The 27,581-nt window shown below is 45.3% G+C and overlaps 1 protein-coding gene across 5 annotated transcripts in view; it reads right to left on the reverse strand.

The window, feature by feature from the left end:
- Window positions 1–27,581, reverse strand: part of L1CAM (L1 cell adhesion molecule) — a 603,152-nt gene that overhangs the window by 100,067 nt on the left and 475,504 nt on the right. For all 5 annotated transcript variants that reach the window (XM_086940236.1, XM_086940234.1, XM_086940237.1 and 2 more), the window contains 4 exons: window positions 21,026–21,222; window positions 11,884–12,006; window positions 9,292–9,462; window positions 7,176–7,287 (listed from right to left, as the gene is read on the reverse strand). In XM_086940236.1, coding sequence (XP_086796362.1) covers window positions 7,176–7,287; window positions 9,292–9,462; window positions 11,884–12,006; window positions 21,026–21,222 — 603 coding nt within the window. The remainder of the gene's footprint in view (window positions 1–7,175; window positions 7,288–9,291; window positions 9,463–11,883; window positions 12,007–21,025; window positions 21,223–27,581) is intronic.

Genomic DNA, 27,581 nt, shown 5'->3' on the forward strand with positions numbered 1-27,581 from the left:
ACCACAACCGCTAAGCAACGATTGGCTAAGGCCACGTTGCAAATTGGCCCATCAGGTGGTAGGTCGCGAGGGGCGGCTTGCCATTGGATCATCTGTAAGATGACCCACCTTGTTGGCATGTGTATATGCTAATAAACCTGCAGCTACTTTTCTTCAACAAAAAAGTTGTCTTGTCTGCTTATTTCTGCGACATGCATGTTGCTGCGAGCGGGCTGGTGCGCGGGCCGATATTGGCACTATGCAGGCCGACCGACATGTCCCTGCAGGGGACACAAGTAAGAGGGCGGCCCCCATAGTGCCACAAGATGGCACACGGGGCAGCCCAGCGCTATGAGATCCCGGAGGGTCCCGCGCGTCACTTCCGGTCTGGTGGGGGCGGGGGAGAGTATATATTCCTCCCCCACCCACCTGGCGGCCTCTTTGTCCGCTGTCCCCTCACCCTGATGCCATTTCCCTCCCTACCGCATACCCTGCGTTTTTCAGGGGGGGGGGGAATGTCTTCTAATCTTTTCTCATTTGTGTTGCAGGCGGAGTTACAGGGCGATCGAGAGGCCGAAAGGTACCCGGGAGTACCCTCTTCAGGAGCACAAAGGATGCTGAGGCCTAATATCCCCAGGAAGTCTGTGCGGTGGACCCTGGGGTGCGACGGCACCCTGCTATCCTACGGGCGGTTGGAAACCTGTACAACCGGGGGTTGCTTGAACGCTCCGTCCCTCGTAGGGGGGGGCGTGAGCAAGAGGGTGGACCAATCGTTCACCGGAAATGGGAGGGGCTATCTCCTCACCACAACCGCTAAGCAACGATTGGCTAAGTCCACGTTGCAAATTGGCCCATCAGGTGGTAGGACGCGAGGGGCGGATTGCCTTTGGATCGTCTGTAAGATAACCCTCCTTGTTGGCATGTGTATATGCTAACAAACCTGCAGCTACTTTTCTCCAACAAAAAAAGTTGTCTTGTCTGCTTATTTCTGCGACATGCATGTTGTTGCGAGCGGGCTGGTGAGTGGGCCGATATTGGCACTATGGATTTTGCCCGTGTGAGGAGGTCTTGGTTGAACTGCTCCCCTCAGACATGCACAATCCATACACCCAGCTACAGAGTGTTGTATTTTCAAAGAACACTGTGTGGATAGATCGCACCTCAGCCCCCTTCTCCTCCGCCTGTCATCAGGCGCCTGGAGAGGAGGCTGAGGGCTCTCCTTCTGCACGGACACAGCTCATGAAAACATGAAACTTGTGTTTTCATGAAAGCTGCTCAGCTAACTCTTTAACAGCAGAGGCAAGAGGCAGAGAGAGGTGCCTCGCAGGAGACAGGGCTATGCGCCTTACCCCCTGCTAAGGAACTGCTGCTAGCTTAGACGTAAGGCTCCTGGGGCTGGTTCAGAAGTCTGGTTCCTGCGGCTGGCTCAGACATCAGGTTCCTGCGGCTGGCTCAGACATCAGGTTCCTGCAGCTGGCTCAGACATCAGGTTCCTGCAGCTGGCTCAGACATCAGGTTCCTGCAGCTGGCTCAGACATCAGGTTCCTGCAGCTGGCTCAGACATCAGGTTCCTGCAGCTGGCTCAGACATCAGGTTCCTGCAGCTGGCTCAGACATCAGGTTCCTGCAGCTGGCTCAGACATCAGGTTCCTGCAGCTGGCTCAGACATCAGGTTCCTGCAGCTGGCTCAGACATCAGGTTCCTGGGGCTGGTCAGACGTCAGGTTCCTGCAGCTGGCTCAGACGTCAGGTTCCTGCAGCTGGCTCAGACGTCAGGGTCCTGGGGCTGGTCAGGCGTCACGGTCCTGGGGCTGGTCAGATGTCACGGTCCTGGGGCTGGTCAGATGTCAGGCTCCTGGGGCTGGCTCAGACGTCAGGTTCCCAGACGTCAGGTTCCTGTGGCTGGCTCAGACATCAGGTTCCTGTGGCTGGCTCAGACATCAGGTTCCTGTGGCTGGCTCAGACATCAGGTTCCTGCGGCTGGCTCAGACATCAGGTTCCTGCGGCTGGCTCAGACATCAGGTTCCTGCGAGTAGCGCAGATTTCATGTTCTTGTGGCTGGCACAGACATCAGGTTCCTGACGCTGGCGCAGACGTCCGGTTCCTGGGGCTGGCTCAAACATCTTCTAGAGACACCTGTTGCAAAATCTTGGTGCTGTAATAATTGAGGCAATCTTTTCAGGACAGACACCTGAGAAAATAATACGGGCAGTGGCACACTGGAGGTAATTCTTGGCAGATTGGACGCCCGTGCTAAAACACTGGTAATGGCATTCTGGAGGTATTTTAGGGCATATGAGGCACCTGTGAAAAAATGTCGGTACTAGCACCTCGAAGGTATTTCTTGGTGCAAAGGGAGACATGAGAGGGCGGCAACCCATGAAAAGGGCTGGCCGTGACACACTGAGGGCATACTTGAGGGAAGAGTCACCAATGATACATGGAAGGCACAAATGTAAAGATCCTGGCACTGGCATATTAGGAGCCCTCTGGCAGATGGGCACCCATCACAAAAGGCCATCCCTGGCAGAACGGAGCTGGTCTTTGACATAGACTAGAATCCAAGGCACATTTAGAAAAAAACAGGGTTTCACTGGCTGGGCCCACCAAGAAAGGGTTTGAAAATGTAATAAGTGCCATATCATAGCCTATGATTTTGTAGCCAATTATGTGACATTTGTGCTTTAAACTGCATTTTAGGATGACATTAAACATTATTTGATTTCTTTCCAAAGTTTGGTTGGGGGAGAAATCCCTTAGAAGAGGCCAGGCTTTTCCGCTTCACTCGCTCACTACAATACCGCGCAAGTATTATGTCCCAAAAATGTCAAAGATCAAGTTGGCACTATAATACAGGTAGTATCTAAAATAGATGTTTGTATGGCTTGTATTGTTATTATTTATATTAATTATACTGTCAGTATGGAATTTGCGGGATTGTTATGGTTAAAATCATGTGACATGACTCCCTAGAAAAAATCAGGGTCATAGGACACCACTTCCTGTGATGTCATTATGATCAAAGGGTGTGTGATGTCACTTCTGCTGCGCCTGGTGTTTTGGTGAATCGAGGCCCATGAGCGCTGCACGTGCAACACCCGATTGGCAAGCGCCTGTGTCGCAGTGGTGGCGCACAGGGAACCTATGAGCACTGAGCGACCTCTCCCTGTGGGTATTAACCCTGCATAAAAAGCAGGGTGCATGGTTTGAACCTGCGACAGTGCTGCACGGCTGCCTGTGCTGGAGACACGAGAGGAAACTAGGCACTAGTGAACACTGCGCGCACCACTAGTGAGTTGTCAGGCAAGCACCACAAGGTTCCAATTCACAGCCTTGAGATGCAGATTCTTGTCTTGCCACCAGGTGGCAGAAGACCAGTTGAGAGAAGAAAGCACCTTGGGGGTGGGGTAAGTATCCTTTCAGAGATCCTGTGTGGTTTCAATTGGTTGGATTTATTGGATTCTGACCTCATCACACACGCACTACCCCCTCTTCGGGCTCCAAAGTAGTGCACCCCGACTGGTTTTAGCAGGGTGAAGTATTCCAGTGGCCCCACCTTAAGATGGGTCGAAGTTCATGAGACTAACTGTGGAGCAACCTCTGGGAACCTCTGGAAGAAGCACGAGGTGTAGCCAGGGCAGTTTCTAGGTGTTTTGCTGCCCTAGGCGAGAATTTAAATATGCTGCCCCCTTCCCTTTTACTACCATCACACTCTCCCCCTGTCATCCAGGCTAGAAGAATTGTTGCATTAGATCACAAAATGTGCCTCGTTATGCCACATAAGACATTAAGACCAACTAAAGACAATTTTGAGTTAGGGTGGGCGAGGTTATACCTTCATCTTCGACGCGTGTATGTTTGTACATTGTGTTAAGTTTTTCGACTTCACATCATGACACACATTTAGGGGTCATGTAGGGTTTGGGAGGTGTGGGATAGCTGCAAAAATTGGCAAAAGTCCTCTCCTCCCTGTGTAGACCCCGATTCAAGTTTCAGAGCAAAGAGGATTGGTGCCTGATCCCTGAGTCTCAGTCAGGTGATGGATATCGCGTCCGCGCTGCTTTCCTCTGGTGAACTCTGCTGAAATATAGTTGGGGGGCAAAGGAATGAAAAAGGAAAAGCGTGGAATTTCGGGTGTTGAATTCAAACTTTGTCTGTAATGCTTTATTGCCTAGTTCAAATCTAGGATTAGGAAGTATTTCCCAGCCCTAGTAAATACTTCACCTGGGTTAATGTGTCGCTACCAGGTGTGGTAAATAGTAGCCCAGCAAGTCCCTCTCAGCTTGGAGTCTGGGCCTAAATAGGGCAAAGGGGACATTAACAATTTTTGGCACTTGTTCTGAATCCAAACATCTCTAAATAAGCACTTCCCTATCTTCACCACCGCCTGAAAACCCATCTCTTCGAGGCATGTTTCCTGCCTGACCAGGCAACAGCAATGTCCTGCCTTGTCTATTTTCCTCAAAACTCTCTTAATTATGGGTGGGAGAAGTGAAAACCTATAAGTCTTATGCTGGGCAAAATCCAGGAATTTCACACTTCATGACAAAATGGCAAGTTCCTGATTTTACGCAAAGTGCTTCTTCGCTGGCCCAATCACTGCCCCTCCCAAGATGGCGGACAGCAGACTGGAGGTCAGTGTGCTTACTAGTGTTCTTTCTGGTCTAGCCCAGCACTGAGAGGGAGTGAAAACACCATAGTCGCTGCTTATCGTCTCCTTTCCAAAGTGTCAAAAACCCCATCCAGGGACTTCTGGCAGGAGGTGAAGAAATGGTTCGTGGTGGAGCTGCAAAGAAGGCAAGGTGCGGTTGAGCGCCATGTTTGCGCTGCAGCATTGACGCGGGAACATTCCCAGTGCTGCGCAACCTATTGATTTTGCCCAATTTAAAAAAGCTTTTATAGCTTTGTGAATTGAAAGGCAGGCCAGGTTTCAAATGTATGTGGTTATTCCTAATTAGCCTGAGAAGTGGTGTGCAGCACTTTAGAAACACTGAAAGATGAACTTTTAAACAAAACCATCAGGGATGCGAATGTTCAGAGCTGCTCCTCTCAGTGTGGGTCTCAATATCGAGCAGGGAAATTCATTACACTCAGGGTCACTGGAATTATGCGATTGTGCAGCGTTTTTTGAATAATTATGGTTTTGCCGCATTTGCCACATAATCCACCACCTGCTGCGTAACCTGCAGATTTTAACTAGAAAAAACTGTTTCTAACTCAAACGGTTCAAAAGTTATTAAAAATGCAGCAACACGTGTTGCCACGCGGTGAAAGGCCAATTGCAAAGGCTGCCTGCGCACCTTTCTGCTGCTTATTTCTATGTTTAGATGTTAAACTGGCACTAATGAGGTGCAGCCAATGCCCAGGCAGTGTTCACAAGAGTAAAAATGACAAAATAATGAAGTGATTCTATCAGAAAATGTGCTGCATTATGCCTTATAGTTTTCCTTTTCTTGTTGCATAATTTAGTAAGCTTTGCAGCATAATTTGACCCTCTCCTACCGCATAATTCCAGAGGCACTGATTATGCCTTAATATCGGATGTATGACGTTACAACGCATACTTTTACCACGCATCCCTTTACAACGCGGTTTTTACATCGCATGCCTTTACAACGCATAGTGCTTTGGGGCGCTGGATAGTGAATAGTTTAATTTATTATTCCAACTCCAGTCCCCGTGGATAGTAGGGAAGGTGTTGGATAGTAAATTAAACCTATTCCCTATCCTAGAGCGCCCCCCAGCGCAATGCGTTGTAATGGTTTGCGTTGTAAAAGTTGCGTCGTAAAGGCACTGCGTTGTAAAAGTTGCGTTGTAAAGGTTGTTTACCCTTAATATCAAATGCAAACTATTGAGATGTGTACAGGTTGTCTATACCCAACTCCACATACATGTACCGGGACTATGCATGTATCGTCAAGGTACATAGAAGTGGAGTTAGGAATAGTGAATCCCTAGTTCCCTGAATGCTTTTATCTTTCAATGTTTGGCTGTGATATTACAGTCTCTTGATATCATGACATTCCCAGCTCTATATTCAAGATTAGAAACACTTTTCTCTATGCTCTCGCTAGGGAAAGTACTAGGGCAAGAGAGCAGCACCCTTTAAGCATGTTTGCCAGTTCACAAACAGACGTACAGGGTTGCTGTTGAAGACCGCACTTTAGTGACATATGTACTATTATGTTATAGTTTTTTGCAGAGTGCATGGCTACCCAGAAACGGGCTTTCCAGTGCTAACCGGGTTTGTGAGGGTGAAAGTGCGCTGATTGCATGAAAACGTAATGTAAGCCTGCGACCCTCGCAACTAAGCCTGCGCGGAGTTCGCAGAGTTTTACTCCATGGAACTCCGCGAAGTGCCAGAAAAACTCTGCTGTGCTCCGCTGAGTTCCGCCAGCGGCAGAGTCTGTTAAGTAGCGCTGCTCACACTGAATTTTTGCAACTGGAGTTTGCCCCACTCTATAAAATCAGCGGGAACGGCACTACGCGTCGTGCCAGAGGGCGCTCCTGCTTTCCACCACTCGAGCAGATATTCTACTCGAGCGGCAGCTTCCGCAACGCAAATAGTACATTTCTCAACGTGAGCGGTCGCGACCTGGCGCAACTGTCTGCAATGAGAAATCTTGCCTGGAGGAGGTCTAGAGAGTGATTTTTTCATACAAGCACTCGCCAACTTACCATTGGGGAGCCGCTCAAGAGAAAAACTCTGCTCCATGTCACTTTGCAGAGTTATTTGGAACTCCGCAAGGAGCACGGAGTGGACCAAACTCCGTGAACTGCAACGGTGCAGCGGAATTCTTCGCCCACCCCTACTCGGAACTTGTCGAGCTGTCTTACAGTGTGGCCCTAAGATTTCAGATGACATGAGATCAGCTTTGGACTACCTTCAGGGGGATTTTAGCTTATTTTCAAGACGGGCGTAAGGCTCTGGATTCAGAAACATCACTCTAGACATAACACATTACATGATTCGTGAATTGCACAAACAGTTTGCAGCTTAGACACTCGGTGTAAACTTCATGCAAAGGCAATTGTCCAATTTCCCCAAGTTTTGAAGCTTTCTGGAACCCAATCTACTGACTACTATGGTAAACCAATGAAATCTTGAGTACTGAGACACATCATTGTCAACAAACGTCCATAGACACACTGTAGTGTGTGTGTGTTACCCCAACTAGCCGTGGCCGCACACACTTACTATCCTTCTGCGATGCACTCCAGCTGCAGCGGGGACCCCCTCAGCGCCAGGTGCGAGCTGCTGGATCCCGGGGGCATCAGGAACCGGGGCTCCTGGAACTTGATCGAGTTGGCTGCAGAAAGGAGAAGGGACAGAGGGACAACTTGTAAATGAAGGAACTCAGTGACACTCACACACATGCGCATATGCAAAACCTGTGCGCATTCGCCCATTCACAACCTCTCCCGGTGTCTCACACATCTTCTGAGAGGGGGATCACACCCAAGTTTTTATTCTAGAAGATACTTTTTTTGACCAGTTCAACCAGCCAATTTAGAACAGAATGACAGACCACTCTCTCAAAATGTCTCATGAAGAGACATGTCCCCTATGGTTCTGGACATGGCTAAATGTAAGGTTTGCACCAAGCACCATCTAGCGCCCTGAAGTAGCTGCAAGGTACAATACAAAGCTCTTATGATAAATACCCATGCAAATATGTATTTATTTCGTGGGGCACATTTGCGCGTCCTTTGCAGAGCTGAGGTTGCATCAGAGGTGCCCAAAAGTGAGTTGGCTTCTGAACTTCAAATATTTATTTTATCTTCACCAGTTTTGTGAATCCTGAAGGTGGTAAAGTTTATGAAGTAGAAGGGAGTGTGATGAGGGCCCTGCACGGCAGCGGGGACACTTCCGCTGCTGCCCAGAGCCGTCTGAGGGGAAGTTGAGAAAACTTCACCAGCAAAGGGACCAAATTCCTAAATTCACCCAACATTGTAGGCAAAGTCTGGACTTATCCCACCTTGAGCCACAATGCTTGGAGAGCCCAATGCCTTGGGCTCTGTCCATGTGCCCCAAAACAACCAGTGGCCTCAGCTTGAATTTGTTTTCCAACTTTTCGGAAGTTCGGTCCAAGGTGAGTCTCATTTAAGGGCAGGCAAGAGTTTTCTTGGATGAAATAATCCCGCCATGCAGAAAAAAAGCGAAAAGCTCTATAATCTTTCCTAAAAGAACAATTTGTGAACTTTGTCAACCTTAGAGGGTGGATAAATTCTTGGCAATCTCCAGCATCAGGAAGAAAATTGAATTGACCCATGTGGATGTTTTCGGAGACCCCTGCAGAATCCTGGAGACCTGGCGCTAGTGTAGTAAGAGTGAGTGGGCACAAGCTGATAGCGCAGTGGGTCAGGCACCTGCAGGGCATCGCACTGGCATGGCAGGTTTGTGGTGCTTGCGATATATCTTCAAAGACTGTCCCGTCCCATAGGAAACGCAGAGTTATGGGACGACAAACGATGTGCCATGACCAGGTCTTGAATCAACATAGACGGCCTCATGGCTGCCTCTGTATTGCTTCTTAGCCTTCAAGTCTGAGGTCTTGTGTGTATACTGGATGTGAATCTCATCTTTACTCTAGTCATAATTGCCAAAATTCCTCCCACATCTTTAATCAAATGAGACTCTTCGAACCTGCAAATCTTTTTCTCCACAAAACTTTGTGGTGTCGTTTTCAGAACTTTGCAAGCTTCATCTTGTTGCAAAGATAAAAAAAAATATTGTGGCTAAACAATCCACAAAACAAAGGTTATATGAGGGAAAACCTGACAAATGCTTTCATAAAAGGTTCCACAAATAAATTATTTTCCAGCTAAAACTTTTTTGCAGTAATTTTCACATGTAGGGAATCTTTTGGCAAACTGATAAAATAAGAAACCTTCACAAAACGTCAAGGGTGAAATTTAAATTGTACTCACCCTAGATTCTATTTGTTCTCTCCTTATTATGAATTGAACAGAATGTACTGATGCACAGCAGGTGCTTTGCCTACTGGATATACATATGTAAACTTTTAATTAAGCTCTGGAAATGTATCAATTTTGTATGTCATAAAATTTGTATAATTCACTATATTTTGAATTATTCAATTTTCAGTCATTTTTTGCTTGCAGGAAACTGGTTTAAGTAAAAAGCTGCGAGTCTTCTTGTATGTTACATAATTTCACAGAATGTTTGTAAAATGTAACCACATTTCTTTAAGGAAAGCAGGTGATATCACTCACCACTAGTGAGAGGCTTCAGATAACAAACACGCTCTGGGTCCTTACCCAACCAGAAGTGTCGAAGAATGCAAACTTACTCGGAATAACCTGCAGCTTGATTGGCTCCTTCTGAACGATGGTGCGCGCCTGTATGAAGTGGGCGTGGCATATGTAGTCTGGCTGGCTGTCATTGGCTACCACATTGACAAAGTACAGCTTCCCGTTGAGTCCCATCGACACGCGTTCATCCTGGTGGATGTGGAGTAACTCTGGAGTAAGGGAGTAGTAGAAAGTAGTGATTCGACAGGGAAATAAAAGGCGATGTCGAACGAGAGAGAAGAAAAGATGAAATGGCGGGTGAGAGAATAGACAACAAGCAACTCGCAACAGGCAAAAACAGTAGAGACATAAGGCCTGATTCACAAAAGGTAAAGTTAGACTTTTGGTCTAAGTTTAGACCAAAAGTTTAACTTTGCTACGACTAGTATCTTTATATCCGTACTTGAGGTGGAATTCCACACTTCGCCGAGTGAGGAGATTCCACTATGAGTGCAGAAACTCCAGACTGAGTGCGGACATAAGATACTACTCATAACTTACCTTTGTGGATACCGAAAGTTATAAACTTTGTGCCCGATTAACAAAAGTAAACTAGGCGTTTGGTCTAAACTTAGACCAAGCGTCTAAGTTCATGCCTTTGGGAATTCACAAAGGGCATTCACGAATACCACCTTTATGGCAGCACTCGGGACGGAACTCCATCCCAAGTGAGGACCCAAAGATAGAAATAAAATAAAATTATGATTTATAAAGCACACGAATACCCAGGGTGCCTCGGTAGTTGGCTAGATAGTCCTCTTGAAGGCCTTTTGTGAATTTCCAAACACCTAAGTTTACCTTTGCGAATTGGGACTTTAGACCTTTGGTCTAAGTTCACCTTTGCGAGTAGAGCCCTGCATTTTGACATACTTAAAGTATCCCACCAGTAGTACTACTTGCGCACTCTACTCCGAAAAGCAATTCACAAAGCAATAGGAGGAGAACTCCAGCTGTGCTCCCCTCATCTTTTCTTTTGGGAGATCTCCGCACACATAGGTATCCAATCTTGTATTAAATGTAGGATGGACAGAGGGATGGTAGGAAAATGTGGAACATATATTAAAAAATGGGTGGGTTTATGGAAATGTAAGGAGGACTTTGAGAGGGACATGCTAATACAAAATACAAACCCACGCTAGAGTAAGACCATTGCTATTCACAAAATTCACAACTAAAGTTACCGCAGCCCTAAAAGAATCTAAAGAGACCTAAATGTATTCCAGCCATAGATATATGTATACACCTCAGAACTGTCCTCACATCACACCCACTTACAAGTCCTCTCAGAGGACGGTGCTCATGCAGGGAACATATTCATATATTAATTAATTAATTGTGGGTTTCTAACATGCTAGAATCGACTCCCGAAGGAGTATCTCTGCGCAATAGACCGCTGGGGAACCCGTCCTGGCTTTCCCTGTGAGATGGTCCCTCCTGGGTATCTCCAAGGTGAAACCCGGCGTTTGTGGGGGGCCGTTGTGGAGATGAGGCAAGCTAATGCCCAGAGTTGCAGAGTGTGGTCCCTGGTTAAAGTAGGCACCGAGGCAAGAATTATCGAGTCCGCTGACCCTGGTTCACGACCCTGCCACGTCAGCAATTGAACCCTGGTCCCGGGCCGTTCTCTGCTCCCAGGTCTGCCGCCTCTAACCAGTGAGCCACACCACTCCTCCTCCTCATGCCAATATATCGTGCTATGAAGACAGGGCTCGTCCCATTGCTAGCTCGTATACATTTTTTGCAAAGAACAATGGCATATTGGTAACTTTACATCCAATGGATTCCAGCCCAGACAGGCCTTGGTCAAGGATGGCCTTTTAATGAATGATGCAAGATTTGGAGAATGTTGTATCAACAAAGTACGACCACTTATGGAAACAAACAATAGGTTCATGTACATGAGAGGCCTTCAAATCGCACGTGCTGTTTTGTCAACTGTTCTTATGCACATGCAAAAGTCGATGAGACATATCGCTAAATTACAAATTTGTATTTCGTGTGGGTTTGCAGACTTTTGCATGAGTACATGAAAGCTAAATATGCTAATTTTGGACAACCCTAATTCCTTCCTCTGCAGTCATGTGATGACCCTGCAGGCCGGTCCCCTTTCTACTTCTGCGCAGTGATATCCAATCCCAGTCCTAGGTCTAGAGGGTGACCGCCAATCCCTTTCATGCTCTTGAGCGTGTTCACTAGGCCTGGGTGCTAAAATCCGTTCGCGGAATTTGCGGAATTTGGATAATTTTGCGGATAACGCGGAATTGCCAACAATTCCGCAATCCGCAAAATTATCAAAATGTTTTGCTTGTTCGGGCTTTCAAACTGCGTGTTCGCAAGATATTTCTCCCCGAGCACGCAAACATTATTCGCTTGCAGGAAAAAAGCATTGCGAACACGCAGAACAATCAATTTTGCACGTTTGCGGAACGTTTGCATGCTCACAGAGATTTTTTACAATTTTGCTGAAGTTTGCGTAGCGTTACTACGCAAATTCCGCCTACTCCTAGTGTTCACAAATCCTATTGCCTTGCCGGTGTTCTAGGCGGCCTGCAGCACTGGGTAGCAGTATAAGAGGAGGGTAGAAGGGTACTTACTGATGTTCATCCAGATGATCCGAGGGGGGAGGGCACTGACTGGGGGGTTGCAAGGCAGCACCACCGACTGCCCCTCTTCCACCTTGAACTCTCGAACCTTTTCTTTCTGCCATGTGGGGGTGCCTGGTGAGAGAAGTGGGCAGAAATAAGTTTAAGAATACACAAGAAAAGTAATGCTGGGCACATGTGTATTGCCTCAAAACTCTGAAAATAACACTTTGAAAAATAACTAGGCCTGCGCCGTGAACTCCGGTGTTCTCGCTGAGTTTGCTGAGTTTTCCGCACTCCGCGCTCCACGGGGAACACAGAGTTCCATATAACTCAGCGTAACGTAGCAGAGTTTTTTCTTTTCTCGCACTCTCCAATGTTAAGTTGGCGAGCGCGAGCAAGGAAAATTCGGATTTCTCAAAGCAGACGGTTGTGGATAGTCGCGACTGCTCCCATTGAGAAACCTTCCATTTGCATTGAGAAAGATGCCGCTCGGGTAGAAAAGCTACCCGCACGGCAAAAAAAAGAAGCTGTGCTACGTATGGTGCTGTTCGCGGACAACCTCTGGCACTGAAAAACAACGGGAACTGCATGACCAAATGTAGTGTGTCATTTGTGGAACTCCACGTAACACGGTGGAGATATTTTGGTCACTTCACAGAGTTCTGCTGTGAAGAACTCTACGAACTCAGCCCAGGAATATGAATAACACTTCCCGATTATTCATTCTAAAATAAATACTACGAAAAATGCTGACTTTTCAAAGTGCTTGTTCTCAAAACATATTAAAATACGGACTCTATAAAAGGAGTGACATGATCAAGGCTGCAGAGTTAGGGTTAAGGGTCTGGGGTATAGGCTTCAAGGTGTACAGCAAATGGTATAGGAGTATGGTGTTAGGTGTAGAGTGTCGAGTGTACAGGGGTAAAGTTATAAGGCTATTGGTCAGCTTAAAGGGTAAATGGTTAAGCATATAGGGTCTCGTTTTAAAGGCTTTGGGTATCAGATAACTTCTATAACTATATAGGCCTGATTCACAAAGGTAAACTTAGACCAAAAGTCATTAAGAGGGGGTCACGCAGCCGTCTTTACGATGTTCTTGCAAGGCCGGTTGAGGGATTTATTGTGAGCTCCAGTAGCGTTGAGGTCTGGTGCAGGCCTGATTCTTATACGATCGTCACATAGTTGTATGTGTTTACTATGACCACATGATTATCGTAATAGGAGGCAATTCCCTTACCCAAGGAGACATCGTACGTTATCACAGAGCATTTGGTAGACCCATAGGAGCATGGATATTTATTTATATATGTTTTATTTCTCAGACTTTGATTGGCTGGACTTATCATACTGCTTGGTTGGCTCCAGTGGAATACACGGAACATCAGAAAATGTATCCCCCAGCACACGTAAATTAAAAATGGTGTATTCCAATGTGAATCATACATCCCACACAATAAATCAATCTGTTAGTTTTTCTTTCTTTTTCTTTTTTTATTCCATCTTCAATATTTCAGTTAGCGAACAGTTCCCAAGCCAACACGTATTTCGTCGTCTCAGTAAAGTTGTACTTTGGAGTTCGGCGTGAGGAAACAGGTCCGCGTAGTGGCGGCTCACACTTCCAGTCTTGCAGATTTGGGAACTCGGATTACAGAGTTTGGAAACAATATCGGGAATTTGCCCAGCAGTCCTTATCAGGATTTTACCTCACGCCACGGGATTAGTGTGGCTCGGAATTATTGCTGCACTAGAAATCGTAATACAGTGAATCTGTTCAGCCGTGAACAAGTCGTATGTGTTTATTGTGCTGGAGGTACGACTCACATTGGAATACACCAGTTTTAATTTACCTGTGCTGGGGATACATTTTTTGATGTCTTGTTGCTTTTGCCACAGAACCTAGAGAGGCAGGGGGTTCCCTCTACCCCTTTGAGCACAGTCACTACTCAGGAGCTTTGTGAAATTACCTACAGGCGCCTCTACCCTATTACATATACCACTGAATCTAGTGAAAGAATACACGGGACCTCAACTAATAGAATTTACCACATTTTTATCAGCGGCGTAAGAGGTATGATATTGAATTATTACATTTTGATATCTGGGCCACTTTAAGGAGGACTGGGTGGCTGGATTCATGCTTTCTTGATTTCTCGTGGGTCATTGTATGTCACCAGTCACTAACTTACATTTTACAAACTAGCGTGGGCAACTTCTCCTATATATATATATATATATTTTTTTTTTATTTCATAGAGCTCGTTTAGCAGGATCTATCAGACCGGCTACATACTTGTGTAGTTGGCTCCAGTACTACACACGGAACATACGCTACTAGAAATTATTACGAGAAGTCAACAGCCCATGAGGTATGATGCCAAAAATATATTATACTTCCACCTTGGGCGTCACACGGAGACTGTTTCGCTTACTATTCACTATGTACCATGGGCACCGGGGTATTAGATCTCTATAGGCTCAAATATGTGACTCAATTGATCATCTCACTTGTCGATGCCATTGTTGACTTTGCTCTCTATACTGTTTCCGATCCCTATATTCTTGGATGTGAATTCATTCTGCATCTGACAATAGCTTTGATGAGGTAGGAGACGTACCTGCCTTGCTTTTAAATCCTATATATTTCACTCCTTAGGCTTACATAGGGACTCATATTGACCTTGGGAGAATACACCCATCTTTGCATCATGGAACGCTTCTATTTGTCTTTGCGAGAGGGTATATTCCAGTTATTTGGTAGGAGATAATATGATGCCTCCTACATTAGCATCTGCTCACCACTGCCATATTTTAAATTGGCAAGGGAAGAGACGTACCTGCAATGTCCAGGTTTTATAATCTACATTTTACCTTTTAGACGCACACAAGAACGCATACTTATTTTGGGAGAATCCACGCTTTCTGATATTACGGAACGCCGACACTTGCCATTGTGGACGGGTACATTCCAGTTGTCACTGTTTTATTGGTAAGAAATGCTGTGTTGCTTCCCTCCTTTTCTTCTGTTCCCCTGGGTCCAAAACTGGACAGTTGGTCACTTTGTTTATTCATCTGTTCTTAATAAATATATAAAACACACCACCCCCAAACTGTGTATAGACTGAGGGGTAGGATCTGACACTTTATATCGCCACTTGCGGTTGAAGGGCCTTATATTATGGATACAGTTATATCCTGTTACAGGGTGACTTGTTGGCATACTTTGCGCAGTATATGTAGTCTATATGTGCAGTCTCTCATACCTGTTTGGGTCTTGATTGGTTAATAATTGTATCTATTTCTGTTATGCAGATTTATATGTTTATTTGTATATTTTTGTAATTTTGGGGATTTGTGTCTTAGTTTAGTCCTGTGTCTCATTATTTTAATGGTATTTGTGTGTGGTTTGTTACTCTTTCCAGCCCTGATGAAGTTCCCAGTGTGGGAATGGAACTCGTTGGCTGGAGTTTCTTAGTGTGATGAATTCTACAAATTAGAAATAAAGAAGTTACTTTTGACATCACTATTCGACTACTTGACTTTATGAGCTGCGCACCCCCATTGGACAAATAAGTATCATCTGCATAATTAAATGTGCTCAGATTTCTTTCTCTTAAGGACAGAATCAGAGGGAGTAGATACAAGTTGAACAGGTGCGGGAATAATGGAGATCCCTGTGGCGTTCCGCAAGATGACTTCATTTTAGGCGCATTAAAGTGGGAGAGGCAAACAGACTGGGAACGGTCCTCCAAGAAGGATGTAATACGGCTTAGAGCCGAGCCCTGAAGTCCTGCGTCCCTGACACAGTACACTGGGATTCCATGGTCGACCGTGTCAAATGCCGCGGATAAGTCTAATAACACCGGAGCCTGTGGGGCGCCCTTGTCGGCTTCCTGCCATAGCTTGTCCAACACATTCAGAATTACTGCCTCCGTTGAATGAGAGAAACAAAACCCTGCTTGGTGTGGATCAATGTATTGAGACTGTTCAATGAATGAGTAGTGGCGATTTGCTATGTGGGATTCTAATACCTTGGCCAGAAAGGGGAGCAAGGATATGGGGCGGTAGTTAATCGAGATCAGGGGGTCTGCCCCAGGTTTTTTTTAAAGGGAAACTATGATGGGATTTTGAAGGCCCTAGAGACACAGCCGTGTTAATGACTCGTTCAGGAGCGAGACGGCAGGGTCAGGGTTTGCAGTGAAAACTTCTTTTAAAATGTAAGGCGGACAGCTATCCGTAGGGGATCCAGATTTAACTTTGATCAGTAATTCCAAAAGGGATTCTGTACTGATGGCTGGAAATTGATGAAGGCAGCAGGGGTTTCTCAGCCCCGTTGGTAATGCCTCATAAGCGCAGCCGGCAGAAATGCTGGCTTTAATCGTAGTGATTTTATCAATAAAAAAAGTATTCACGGAGTTGCAGAGAGACTGGGACGGTATAGATTTCATTGCGACTCTATCAGGATTGGACAGCTCATTGACAATTGCAGATATTTCTTTCGATTTTACTGGTGGAGTTCAGAATCTTTGAGGAAAAATAAGTAGTCCTAGTAGATTGGATGGATTTTTATATTCCTTAAGTTGAACTATGTAAATATCTTTTTTATCAGGGGGGTAGTTCCGTCTCCACATCCTTTCAGTTTGGCGTAGGGCTAGTTTTTTGGTGTGGCATTCAGTAGAGTGGTGTAGAGTAGAGTAGAGTGGCTTAGAGTAGAGTGCTTAGAATGGAGTAGAGTAGAGGAACCCTGAATACAGTGGCACATAGTGGGGGGAGTGATGTTGAGTGACGTAGAGTAGAGTGGCCAATGGTACAGTGGGGCACAGGAGCTTGGAGCAGTGTAGAGTAGAATGGAGTGGTATAGAGAGAAGCGGCATAAAGCAAAGTGGTGTAGAGTGGTGTGAAGTAGTGTAGAGTGCAGTGGAGTGGCATAAAGTAGTGTAGAGTACAGTGGCATAGAGTGGAGTGGCATACAGTAGCGTGACATAGAGTGAAGTGGCATATAGTGCAGTGGAGGGGTATAGAGTAGAGTGTTGTAGAGTGAAGTGGCATAGAGTGGAGGGGAGGGGTAAAGAGTAGAGTGGTGTAGAGTAAGTATGGGCACAAAATCCATTCCGTTCACGAAATTTGCGCATTTTCAGCATTTCGCGATCCGTGAATCTCGCGAAATTGCCAAAAATTCGCAAATTCACCTGCGGGCAGATTTTTTTTTAGCAGCAACAGCAGCATCTTCGTGGATAATGCAGGCATGGGTCATTCTGGCACGATTCTGCTGTCACAAAAATTAAACCTCAACAGGAAGCACTTACAGTCCAGAATTATATCAATAATGCAGGTGCCCGAGTTGAAGCTCAAATTCAGTCACGCATTATAATCAGCCCAAACAACTAGTGAGCATGGTCGAAACTAGGTCGGTGTGCTTCCCCCCATATCTACTGCCTACAATTAGATGTAATCCTTAATGGCGGTATTTGCATCCACGAGTTTCTCGAGTGCAATCCCCGTGTTCTTCCTGTGACCAGGAGGCTGCTTTCTTCTCATCTGCTGCTCTGATCAGTCTCTGACCCTTTATAAACAAGGCATATGGACTCGCATGGAAGCCCTGCCCGTTTGGCCCCACACCACACACACACTAGGGTATGCAACGTCTTTGCGCCCTTTCCTCACTATGATGGACACCTCACTCGAGGGACCTCGACGCCTATGGTCGCGGTGGCAAAGTTACAGACACACGTGGTCACTGGAGACAACTCTTTACACAGCTGTAGTGCAGCAAAAGTACTATACATTTACCCAACAAGGTAGCACTTACTGATTAGCCAGTAGAAAGTACTCCAGTTGAGTAGAGGTCTGGCACAATACTGTGGCATCTTCGTGGATAAATATGCAGGCAGGACTTATTCTGGCACAATGCTCCTGTCACAAAAATTCAACCTCAACAGGAAGCACTGAAAGATTATAAAGGTGCCCGAGTTGAAGCTCAAATTCAGTAACGCATTATAATCAGCCCAAACAACTAGTGAGCACGGTTGAGACTAGGCAGGTGTGCTTCCTCCCCATATCTACCATCTACAATTAGATGTAATCCTTGATGGAGGTATTTGCATCCACGAATTTCTCGAGCGCAATCCCCGTGTTCTTCCTGTGACCAGGAGGCTGTTTCTTTTCATCTGCTGCTCTGATCGGTCTCTGACCCTTTATAAACAAGGCAAGTGAACTCGCATGGAAGCCCTGCCTGTTTGGCCCGCCCCACACACACTAGGGTATGCAACGTCTTCGCGCCCTTTCCTCACTATGATGGACAGCTCACTCGAGGGACCTCGGCGCCTATGGGCACGGTGGCAAAGTTACAGACATACGTGGTCACAAATCCGCGAGTTCGTGGATTTTCACGCGAATTCGCAGATTTTTTGCCAATTTTGCGTGAATTTGCGGACAAAATTCACCCATGGTTAGTGTAGAGTGGAGTGGCATAGAGTTGTGTGGAGTAGCGGGAAGTAGCATAGAGTAGAGTGGAGTAGAGCAGAGTAGCAGAGTTGTGGGTGTAAGTAGCTAAAGCATCAATAGAGATGCAGAGAGGGTGAAAACATAAATTAGAAGTAAAATATCCGAGACATGAGAATACATGCAGTGTTATGAACTCATTCATTGTAAAGAAAGCCCGAAGTAAAATAAAAGTGCATCTTTTGAAAGCATTCGCCACCCTTGTTTAGGGAGAACAAAGATGATGAATAACACATGCACTTGGTCCGTGCTCCAAGGAGGAGCTAACACAAGAACAGCAGCGAAGCCTGCGGGAGCCAAGCCATCGAAAGACTGCACACGAGAGTGACAACGGAAACACCAATGGCGTGCAGTGGGCGGGTCATCAGCCTCCTGAATAGTATGCAATACGTTTCACTGCACCACGCATGCACCTTCTGGGCCAAATTTGGTGTCATTCCGTTCAGCCATTTTGGCTGCAGAAGGGTCTCATTATCCTACGAAAGACTGCATGGAGACAACCTCTCCTGGGACCCCTCCTTTGTCTCTCCCTTCCTCCTACCACCAAGAAGGATCACCCCAAATCTTTGCAGGAAGGAGCTGAGGTGAAAAAATATATTTTTTAGGAAGGTTGCATTATGATTCGTCAAACCGCGCCAAATTGATAACGAAACCAAATTATCCATTTCCTATGGAAACGTGGTACTAGCTATAACCATCTAGTGGTGACCTACATAAAATAAATATACTTATTTTTATTGATAATCTGAAAATCTGACATGGCTCCCGCCCTCCTGGCGCTCCTCTGGGGCCCTGGTGACTCTGCCGCCTCCTTTCTGATCATATATGTGTTCTTCTGGAAGCACCGGTTGTGGTGGTGGGGAGGGGGCTGAGGGGGGCTCAGAGGCTGCTGAGATCTTTCCACTCAGGTTTGAGACTTCCTGAAGCAAAGAATGTGTACTGACTGATCATTGTGAGGGGGCAGAGCACCAGGGTGCCCCCCCCCCCCTCCTCGGTGACAGGCAGAGCAACAGAACCCCAGCATCGTGCACACATCATGCACCAGAAGGACAGGCCGCGTGCACCCAAGAGAGCCGAGCCCGATGACATCACCCTCACACATCCAGCCAAGGAAACGGTTTCCATGGCAACCAGGACATTTCATAACTGCAGAATGCGGCCTGGGGATGGATCCTGCTTACAGCAGAACATGCGAAGGTGGGGCTGAAAGCATCACTGCTAACTCACTGTGTGACACTGAAACCCTGGGTTCCCTGAGGGTGCTGCTAACTCACTGGGTGACACTGAAACCCTGGGTTCCCTGAGGGTGCTGCTAACTCACTGGGTGACACTGAAACCCTGGGTTCCCTGAGGGTGCTGCTAACTCACTGGGTGACACTGAAACCCTGGGGTTTCCTGAGGGTGCTGCTAACTCACTGAGTGACACTGAAACCCTGGGGTTTCCTGAGGGTGCTGCTAACTCACTGAGTGACACTGAAACCCTGGGTTCCCTGAGGGTGCTGCTAACTCACTGGGTGACACTGAAACCCTGGGGTTTCCTGAGGGTGCTGCTAACTTACTGAGTGACACTGAAACCCTGGGGTTTCCTGTGGGTGCTGCTAACTCACTTGGTTACACTGAAACCCTGGGGTTTCCTGAGGGTGCTGCTAACTCACTGGGTGACACTGAAACCCTGGGTTCCCTGAGGGTGCTGCTAACTCACTGGGTGACACTGAAACCCTGGGGTTTCCTGAGGGTGCTGCTAACTCAATAAGTAACACCGAGAGCCTGGGGTTCCCTCAGTGTGCTGCTAACTCACTGAGTAACACCGAGACCCTCCTATTCCCTGAGTGTGCTGCCTACTCACTGAATAACAACCAGAACCTGGGACTCCATGCACGTGCTGCTAACTCACTGAGAAACACTCAGGGCCCGATTCACAGAACTAACTGAAGACAAAATCCTAAACTTACTACTTTTGGTATTCACAGAAGTTAAGTTTGTCTTAAAACAGACTTAAGACAGACTTAAGTTAGGATTTTGTCTTAAGTCTGTCTTAAGACAAACTTAAGACAAAATCCTAACTTCTGTGAATACCAAAAGTAGTAAGTTTAGGATTTTGTCTTAAGTTAGTTCTGTGAATCGGGCCCTACAAGTCTGGGATTCCCTGCATGAGCTACTAACTCACAGAGTAAGACTTAGACTGTGGGATTCCCTGAGTGTGCTGCTAACTCACTGAGTGACACTGAGACTGTGGGATTCCCTGAGTGTGCTGCTAACTCACTGAGTGACACTGAGACTGTGGGATTCCCTGAGTGTGCTGCTAACTCACTGAGTCGGATACAATATGGATTCTCTAGGTGTGCTCTGAACTCACTGTGTAGCTCTCAAGCCATGAGATTTCCTACATGTGCTGCTAATTCAACGAGTAACACTGAGACCCAGTGATTCCCTGAGTGTGCTGCTAACTCGGCGAGTAACACCCAGACCCCTTCATTCCCTTATTGTGTGGTGCTAACTCACTGTGTAACACGCAGACCCCGTCATTCCCTGAGTGTTGCTCACTGTGTAACACGAAGAACCCTGGGACCACTTGTGTGCTGTATTGCAAAGAGATGAGTGAGTTTCCTGAACTTGTCCCAACCCCCAATGCGTGTCGGGCACGCGCACTTACTTTCAGCAATGAGGTTGATCTCCGTGGAGATGGCGGTGCCTAGCTCGTTGCTGACGTAGCAGCGGTATTTCCCGCGGTAGGCATTCAGCACGATGTCGTTGATGTTTGGGATGGTCAGTGTGCCGGAGTTCTCCCTGGTCTTCACCCGTGGGTCGTTCAGATGGTCGAAGAGGGTGCCGTTCTGGGTCCAGCGAAACCTGGGAGGGGAAAGGACAGCGGGTAACTCCTGGGGGCAGCTCCTCTGTGAGCCTTCGGTCAGAGATGATGGAGCACATCATTCACTAAACCCAAGGCGGTGAGGGCTTGACACATGTGTGCACAAGTCGTTCTTGGATAATATTGTTCTCAATATAAATAGCAACACTCAACTCCCAGTGGCCCACTGCCCACAGGCCACAATCCTCAATGAAACAATACCAATAGGAAAGGAGCTTATCCCCTTCTTTCAATGTTATCAATCAAGTATTGAATTTCTCAAAGAAAGTCCAGACCACAGGCCATTTTTTCAGTTGCAAAGAATTTTTGTTCCAAATTTATTAAAGAAAGAACATCATATAATGTCATTCATTCAATTTCATCAAATCTTTTCAGGCTACGTGTTTCGTCCTAACCCGGACTTCATCAGGGCTGAAAAAAAATATATATATACACCAACCAATTCCCTACAATGTGATTCATTATTATGTTATACATTATAATGATACAAAAGCACTACTCACAAAAATCAGTTCAAACCCACAATACTGCATAAACTTTTAGATGCCTGCCTATCTCCATTCTAACAAACATACACCCAGGACCGGATTTCAATTAGTCCAATTGTCATTAATAATACACTTCATTAGTAAATCTTTAAAATTATCAAAGGACTCTCTTCATATTCATTGACATTGTTAACCTCATTTTTGCATTCTTGCACATTCGACATGATGATGACATTCAAATACCCAGGTTATTTACCTAAGAAAAACCTCCATTGCCTCATCGTTTCTCTCCTAAATACCAGGGACATCCCTGTTCTCTTACTTTGCCTTATTATAAGCCTTTATTTACTATTGTTCACTGCTCATTAAGGAAGAGTCAGAAATTCCCCCAACATTTTCTAAATTTACCCAGAGGCCTACTGTGTAATTTTTTTAATTTAAAGCCTATTTATGCACCTTCCTATTACCCTTAAATAATCTTTGAAAAAAGCACCTTGTTAAATTCTTGTTGGACCTTTATTCATATCACAAGTCAAACGTGCATCTTTTGTAAGCGCTCTCATGAGTAACCCAGTGAAAATTCAAACATCTGCAATTACCACATTGATTGTAAAATGTATCCCTCAACTATTGCTATTTTTTAGAAAAACAACATACCTTTATTTCATATAACCAATTTCTTATACGTTCTTCACAATCAATCCGTAATCAACGTCCTGATTTTCACGCTATCTCATTCACAAACACTGTGCTCTGTATAAAAATATATTTACACCCATATTATACTCTAGTGCCGATCAACAGACAAAAAGCATAGATAATGCTTATTTCCCAATCAGGGTGCTACCCCTACAATTAATGCTGTCTATATTTAAACTCCCCCTCCAACTGTTATCTAGTTTAGTTTAGTTCTGTAAATATATTTTTATACAGAACACAGTATTCATGAATGAGATAGTGTGAAAATCAGGACATTGATTACGGATTGATCGTGAAGAATGTATAAGAAATTGGTTACATGAAATAAAGGTATGTTGTTTTTCTAAAAAATAGCAATAGTTGAGGGATACATTTTACAATCAAAGTGGTAATTGCAGCTGATGTTGAATTTTCACTGGGGTTATTCATGAGAGCGCTTACAAAAGATGCACGTTTGACTTGTGATATGAATAAACGTCCAACAAGAATTGAACAAGGTACTTTTTTCAAAGATTATTTAAGGGTAATAGGAAGGTGCATAAATAGGGTTTAAATTAGAAACAAATTACACAGTAGGCCTCTGGATAAATGTAGAACATTTTTGGAGAATTTCTGAATCAACCTTAATGAGCAGTGAACAATAGTTAATAAGGGCTTATAATAATGCAAAGTAAGAGAACAGGGATGTCCCTGGTATTTAGGAGAGAAACAATGAGGCAATGGATGTTTTTCTTATGTAAATTACCTGGGTATTTGAATTTCATCATCATGTCGAATGCGCAAGAATGCAAAAATGAGGTTAACAATGACAATGAATAGGAAGAGAGTCTTTTGATAATTTTAAAGATTTACTAACGAAGTGTATTATTAATGACAATTGGACTAATTGAAATCCCGTCCTGGGTGTATTTGTTAGAATGGAAATAGGCAGGCATCTAAAGGTTTATGTAGTATTGTGGGTTTTAATTGATTTTTTTGAGTAGTGCTTTTACATCAGTATAATGTATAACATAATAATGAATCACATCGTGGGGAATTAATTGGTGTATATATTTTCTTTCTAACAGCCTTAAAGATGTCCGGGTTAGGACGAAACGCGTAGGCTGAAAAGATTTGATGAAATTGTGGCTGAAAAGATTTGATGAAATTGTCTGAAAATATTTGATGAAATTGAATGAATGACATTATATGATTTTTTTCTTTAATAAATTTGGAACAAAAATTCTTTGGAACTGACAAAATGGCCTGTGGACTAGACTTTATTTGAGAAATTCAATAATTGCTTGTTAACATTGAAATAAGGGGATACGCTCCGTTCCTATCGGTATTGTTTCATGATGGAGCACATGTTTGGATGTACATGCTGACCAATGACATCACCTCAAGGATATCAAGTGCGTAAAAGAGCGGGTGTAATACATGGATGTACATGGACACGATTACATGGATATGTTGAGGTTCTGAAGGCACATTTTCAAATACATTTTCACAAATGTGGCAAAGTTAATTGGCAGTGTCATGTCTTTTTTGAGGAGCTCACAGAACGCACTGTGTAATTAATCGATGACCTCATTGAACATGTTGTACCTTTGATGACCTCACTCAACACATTCTGTCATTGATGACCTCACAGAACACACTGTGTCATTGATAAGCTCACAGAACATGCTGTGTCATTGATGAGCTCACAGAACACGCTATGTTATTCATTCATGACCTCACTGACCATGTTATATCATTGTTGACCTCACAGTACACACTGTGTCATTGATGAGCTCACAGAACACGCTGTGTTATTCATTGATGACCTCACTGACCATGTTGTATCATTGATGACCTCACTCAACACAATGTGCCCTTAATGACCTCACAGAACACACTGTGTCATTGATGACCTCACTCAACACGTTGTGTCATTGATGAGCTCACAGAACATGCTGTGTCATTGATGACCTCACAGAACACGCTGTGTCATTGATGAGCTCACAGAACATGCTGTGTCATTGATGAGCTCACAGAACACGCTATGTTATTCATTGATGACCTCACTGACCATGTTGTATCATTGATGACCTCACTCAACACGTTGTGTCCTTAATGACCTCACAGAACACACTGTGTCTTTGATGACCTCACAGAACACGATGTGTCATTGATGACCTCACTCAACACGTTGTGTCATTGATGACCTCACAGAACACGCTGTGTCATTGATGAGCTCACAGAACATGCTGTGTCATTGAGGAGCTCACAAAACACACTGTGTTATTCATCGATGACCTCACTGAACATGTTGTACCATTAATGACCTCACTCAACAGATTGTGTCATTGATGACCTCACAGAACACACTGTGTCATTGATGAGCTCACATAACATGCTGTGTCATTGATGAGCTTGCATAACATGCTGTGTCATTGATCACCTCACAGTACATGCTTTGTCATTAATGACCTCCCTGACCATGTTGTGTCATTGATGAGGTCACAGAACATGCTGTGTCATTGATGAGCTCACAGAACACGCTGTGTCATTGTTGACCATACAGAACATGCTGTGTCATTGATGACATCACAGAACACGCTGTGTCATTGATGACCTCACAGAGCACGTTGTGTCATGGATGAGCTCACAGAACATGCTGTCTCATTGATGAGCTCACAGAACATGCTGTGTCATTGATGAGCTCACATAACACGCTGTGTAATTGATGACCTCAAAGAACACGCTGTGTCATTGATGACCTCACAGAACACGCTGTGTCATTGATGACCTCACAGAACACGCTGTAATATTGATGAGCTCACAGAACATGCTGTGTTATTCATTGATGACCTCACTGACCATGTTGTATCATTGATGACCTCACAGTACATGCGGTGTCATTGATGAGGTCACAGAACATGCTGTGTTATTGATGAGGTCACAACACATGCTGTGTCATTGATAACCTCACAGAACACGCTGTGTCATTGATGACCTCACAGAACACGCTGTGTCATTGATGAGCTCACAGAACATGCTGTGTTATTGATGAGCTTGCATAACATGCTGTGTCATTGATGACCTCACAGTACATGCGGTGTCATTGATGAGGTCACAGAGCATGCTGTGTCATTGATGAGCTCACAGAACATACTGTGTCATTGATAACCTCACAGAACATGCTGTGTCATTGATGAGCTCACATAACATGCTGTGTCATTGATAACCTCACAGAGCATGCTGTGTCATTGATGAGCTCACATAACACGCTGTATTATTGATGAGCTCATAGAAAATGCTGTGTCATTGATGAGCTCACACAACATGCTGTATCATTGATGAGCTCACAGAACACGCTGTGTCATTGATGAGCTCAGAGCACACACTGTGTCATTGATGATCCCAGAGAACACGATGTGTCATTGATGACCTCACAGAACATGCTGTGTCAGTGGTGAACTCACAGAACACGCTGTGCCATTGATGACCTCACAGAACACGCTGTGTTATTGATGAGCTCACAGAACACGCTGTGTTATTCATTGATGACCTCACTGACCATGTTGTATCATTGATGACCTCACAGTACATGCGGTGTCATTGATGAGGTCACAGAACATGCTGTGTCATTGATGAGGTCACAGAACATGCTGTGTCATTGATAACCTCACAGAACATGCTGTGTCATTGATGAGTTCACATAACACTCTGTGTCATTGATGACCTCACAGAACATGCTGTGTCATTGATGAGCTCACAGAACATGCTGTGTTATTGATGAGCTCGCATAACATGCTGTATCATTGATGAGCTCACAGAAAATGCTGTGTCATTGATGAGCTCACAGAAAATGCTGTGTCATTGATGACCTCAGAGAACACGCTGTGTCATTGATGAGCTCACAGAAAATGCTGTGTCATTGATGACCTCAGAGAACACGCTGTGTCATTGATGAGCTCACAGAACATTCTGTGTCATTGATGAGCTCGCATAACACGCTGTATCATTGATGAGCTCGCATAACATGCTGTATCATTGATGAGCTCACAGAAAATGCTGTGTCATTGATGACCTCAGAGAACACGCTGTGTCATTGATGACCTCACAGAACATTCTGTGTCATTGATGAGCTCGCAGAGCACGCTGTGTCATTGATTACCTCACAGAACACACTGTGTCATTGATGACCTCACAGAACAGGCTGTGTCATTGATGACCTCACAAAACACGCTGTATCATTGATGAGCTCACAGAAAATGCTGTGTCATTGATGAGCTCACAGAACACGCTGTGTTATTCATCAATGACCTCACTAAACATGTTGTATTATTGATGACCTCACAGAACACGCTGTGTCATTAATGAGCTCACAGAACATGCTGTGTCATTGATGAGCTCACAGAAAATGCTGTGTCATTGATGACCTCAGAGAACACGCTGTGTCATTGATGAGCTCACAGAACATTCTGTGTCATTGATGAGCTCGCATAACACGCTGTATCATTGATGAGCTCACAGAACATTCTGTGTCATTGATGAGCTCGCATAACACGCTGTATCATTGATGACCTCACAGAACACGCTGTGGCATTGATGACCTCACAGAACACGCTGTGTCATTGATGACCTCACAGAACATGCTGTATCATTGATGAGCTCACAGAAAATGCTGTGTCATTGATGACCTCACAGAACACGCTGCGTCATTGATGACCTCACAGAACACTGTGGGCCACTGTTGACGTCACAGAGCACACACTGTTGTTGTTGCTATCAGCAAGGCACCGCCTGGCACCACCGGTAGGCTCTCTAATGCCCATCCCGGTGCCAGCCCCTTGGTGGGAGGGCGTCCGGCCCCACGTGCCCTCCAGCAGCACACTTTTAGCCTAATGAAGTCTCGGCATTAGCCAAACGCCATCCGTCAGCCTCGGTTATGGGAGGAACGGAGACAGACGAGAAATCCACTGCAGAGAACAACGCGGTAAATCACGGGCTGCGAGCGCCGGGACTGACGGAGAGTGCATCAAATTAAAACAAGAGAAGGGGCGGCTGAGGGGGAAACGGAGAGAGGGAGAGGGGTGGAGAGAGGAGAGGGCACGAGGGACAGAGCTAGAGAGGGAGAGAGGGTGGAGAGACTGAGAAGAGAGGGCACGTGGGACAGAGCTAGA

The sequence above is a fragment of the Lissotriton vulgaris genome, chromosome 10 (genome assembly GCF_964263255.1).
Source record: "Lissotriton vulgaris chromosome 10, aLisVul1.2, whole genome shotgun sequence".
In the NCBI taxonomy this organism is placed as follows: Eukaryota; Metazoa; Chordata; class Amphibia; order Caudata; family Salamandridae; genus Lissotriton; species Lissotriton vulgaris.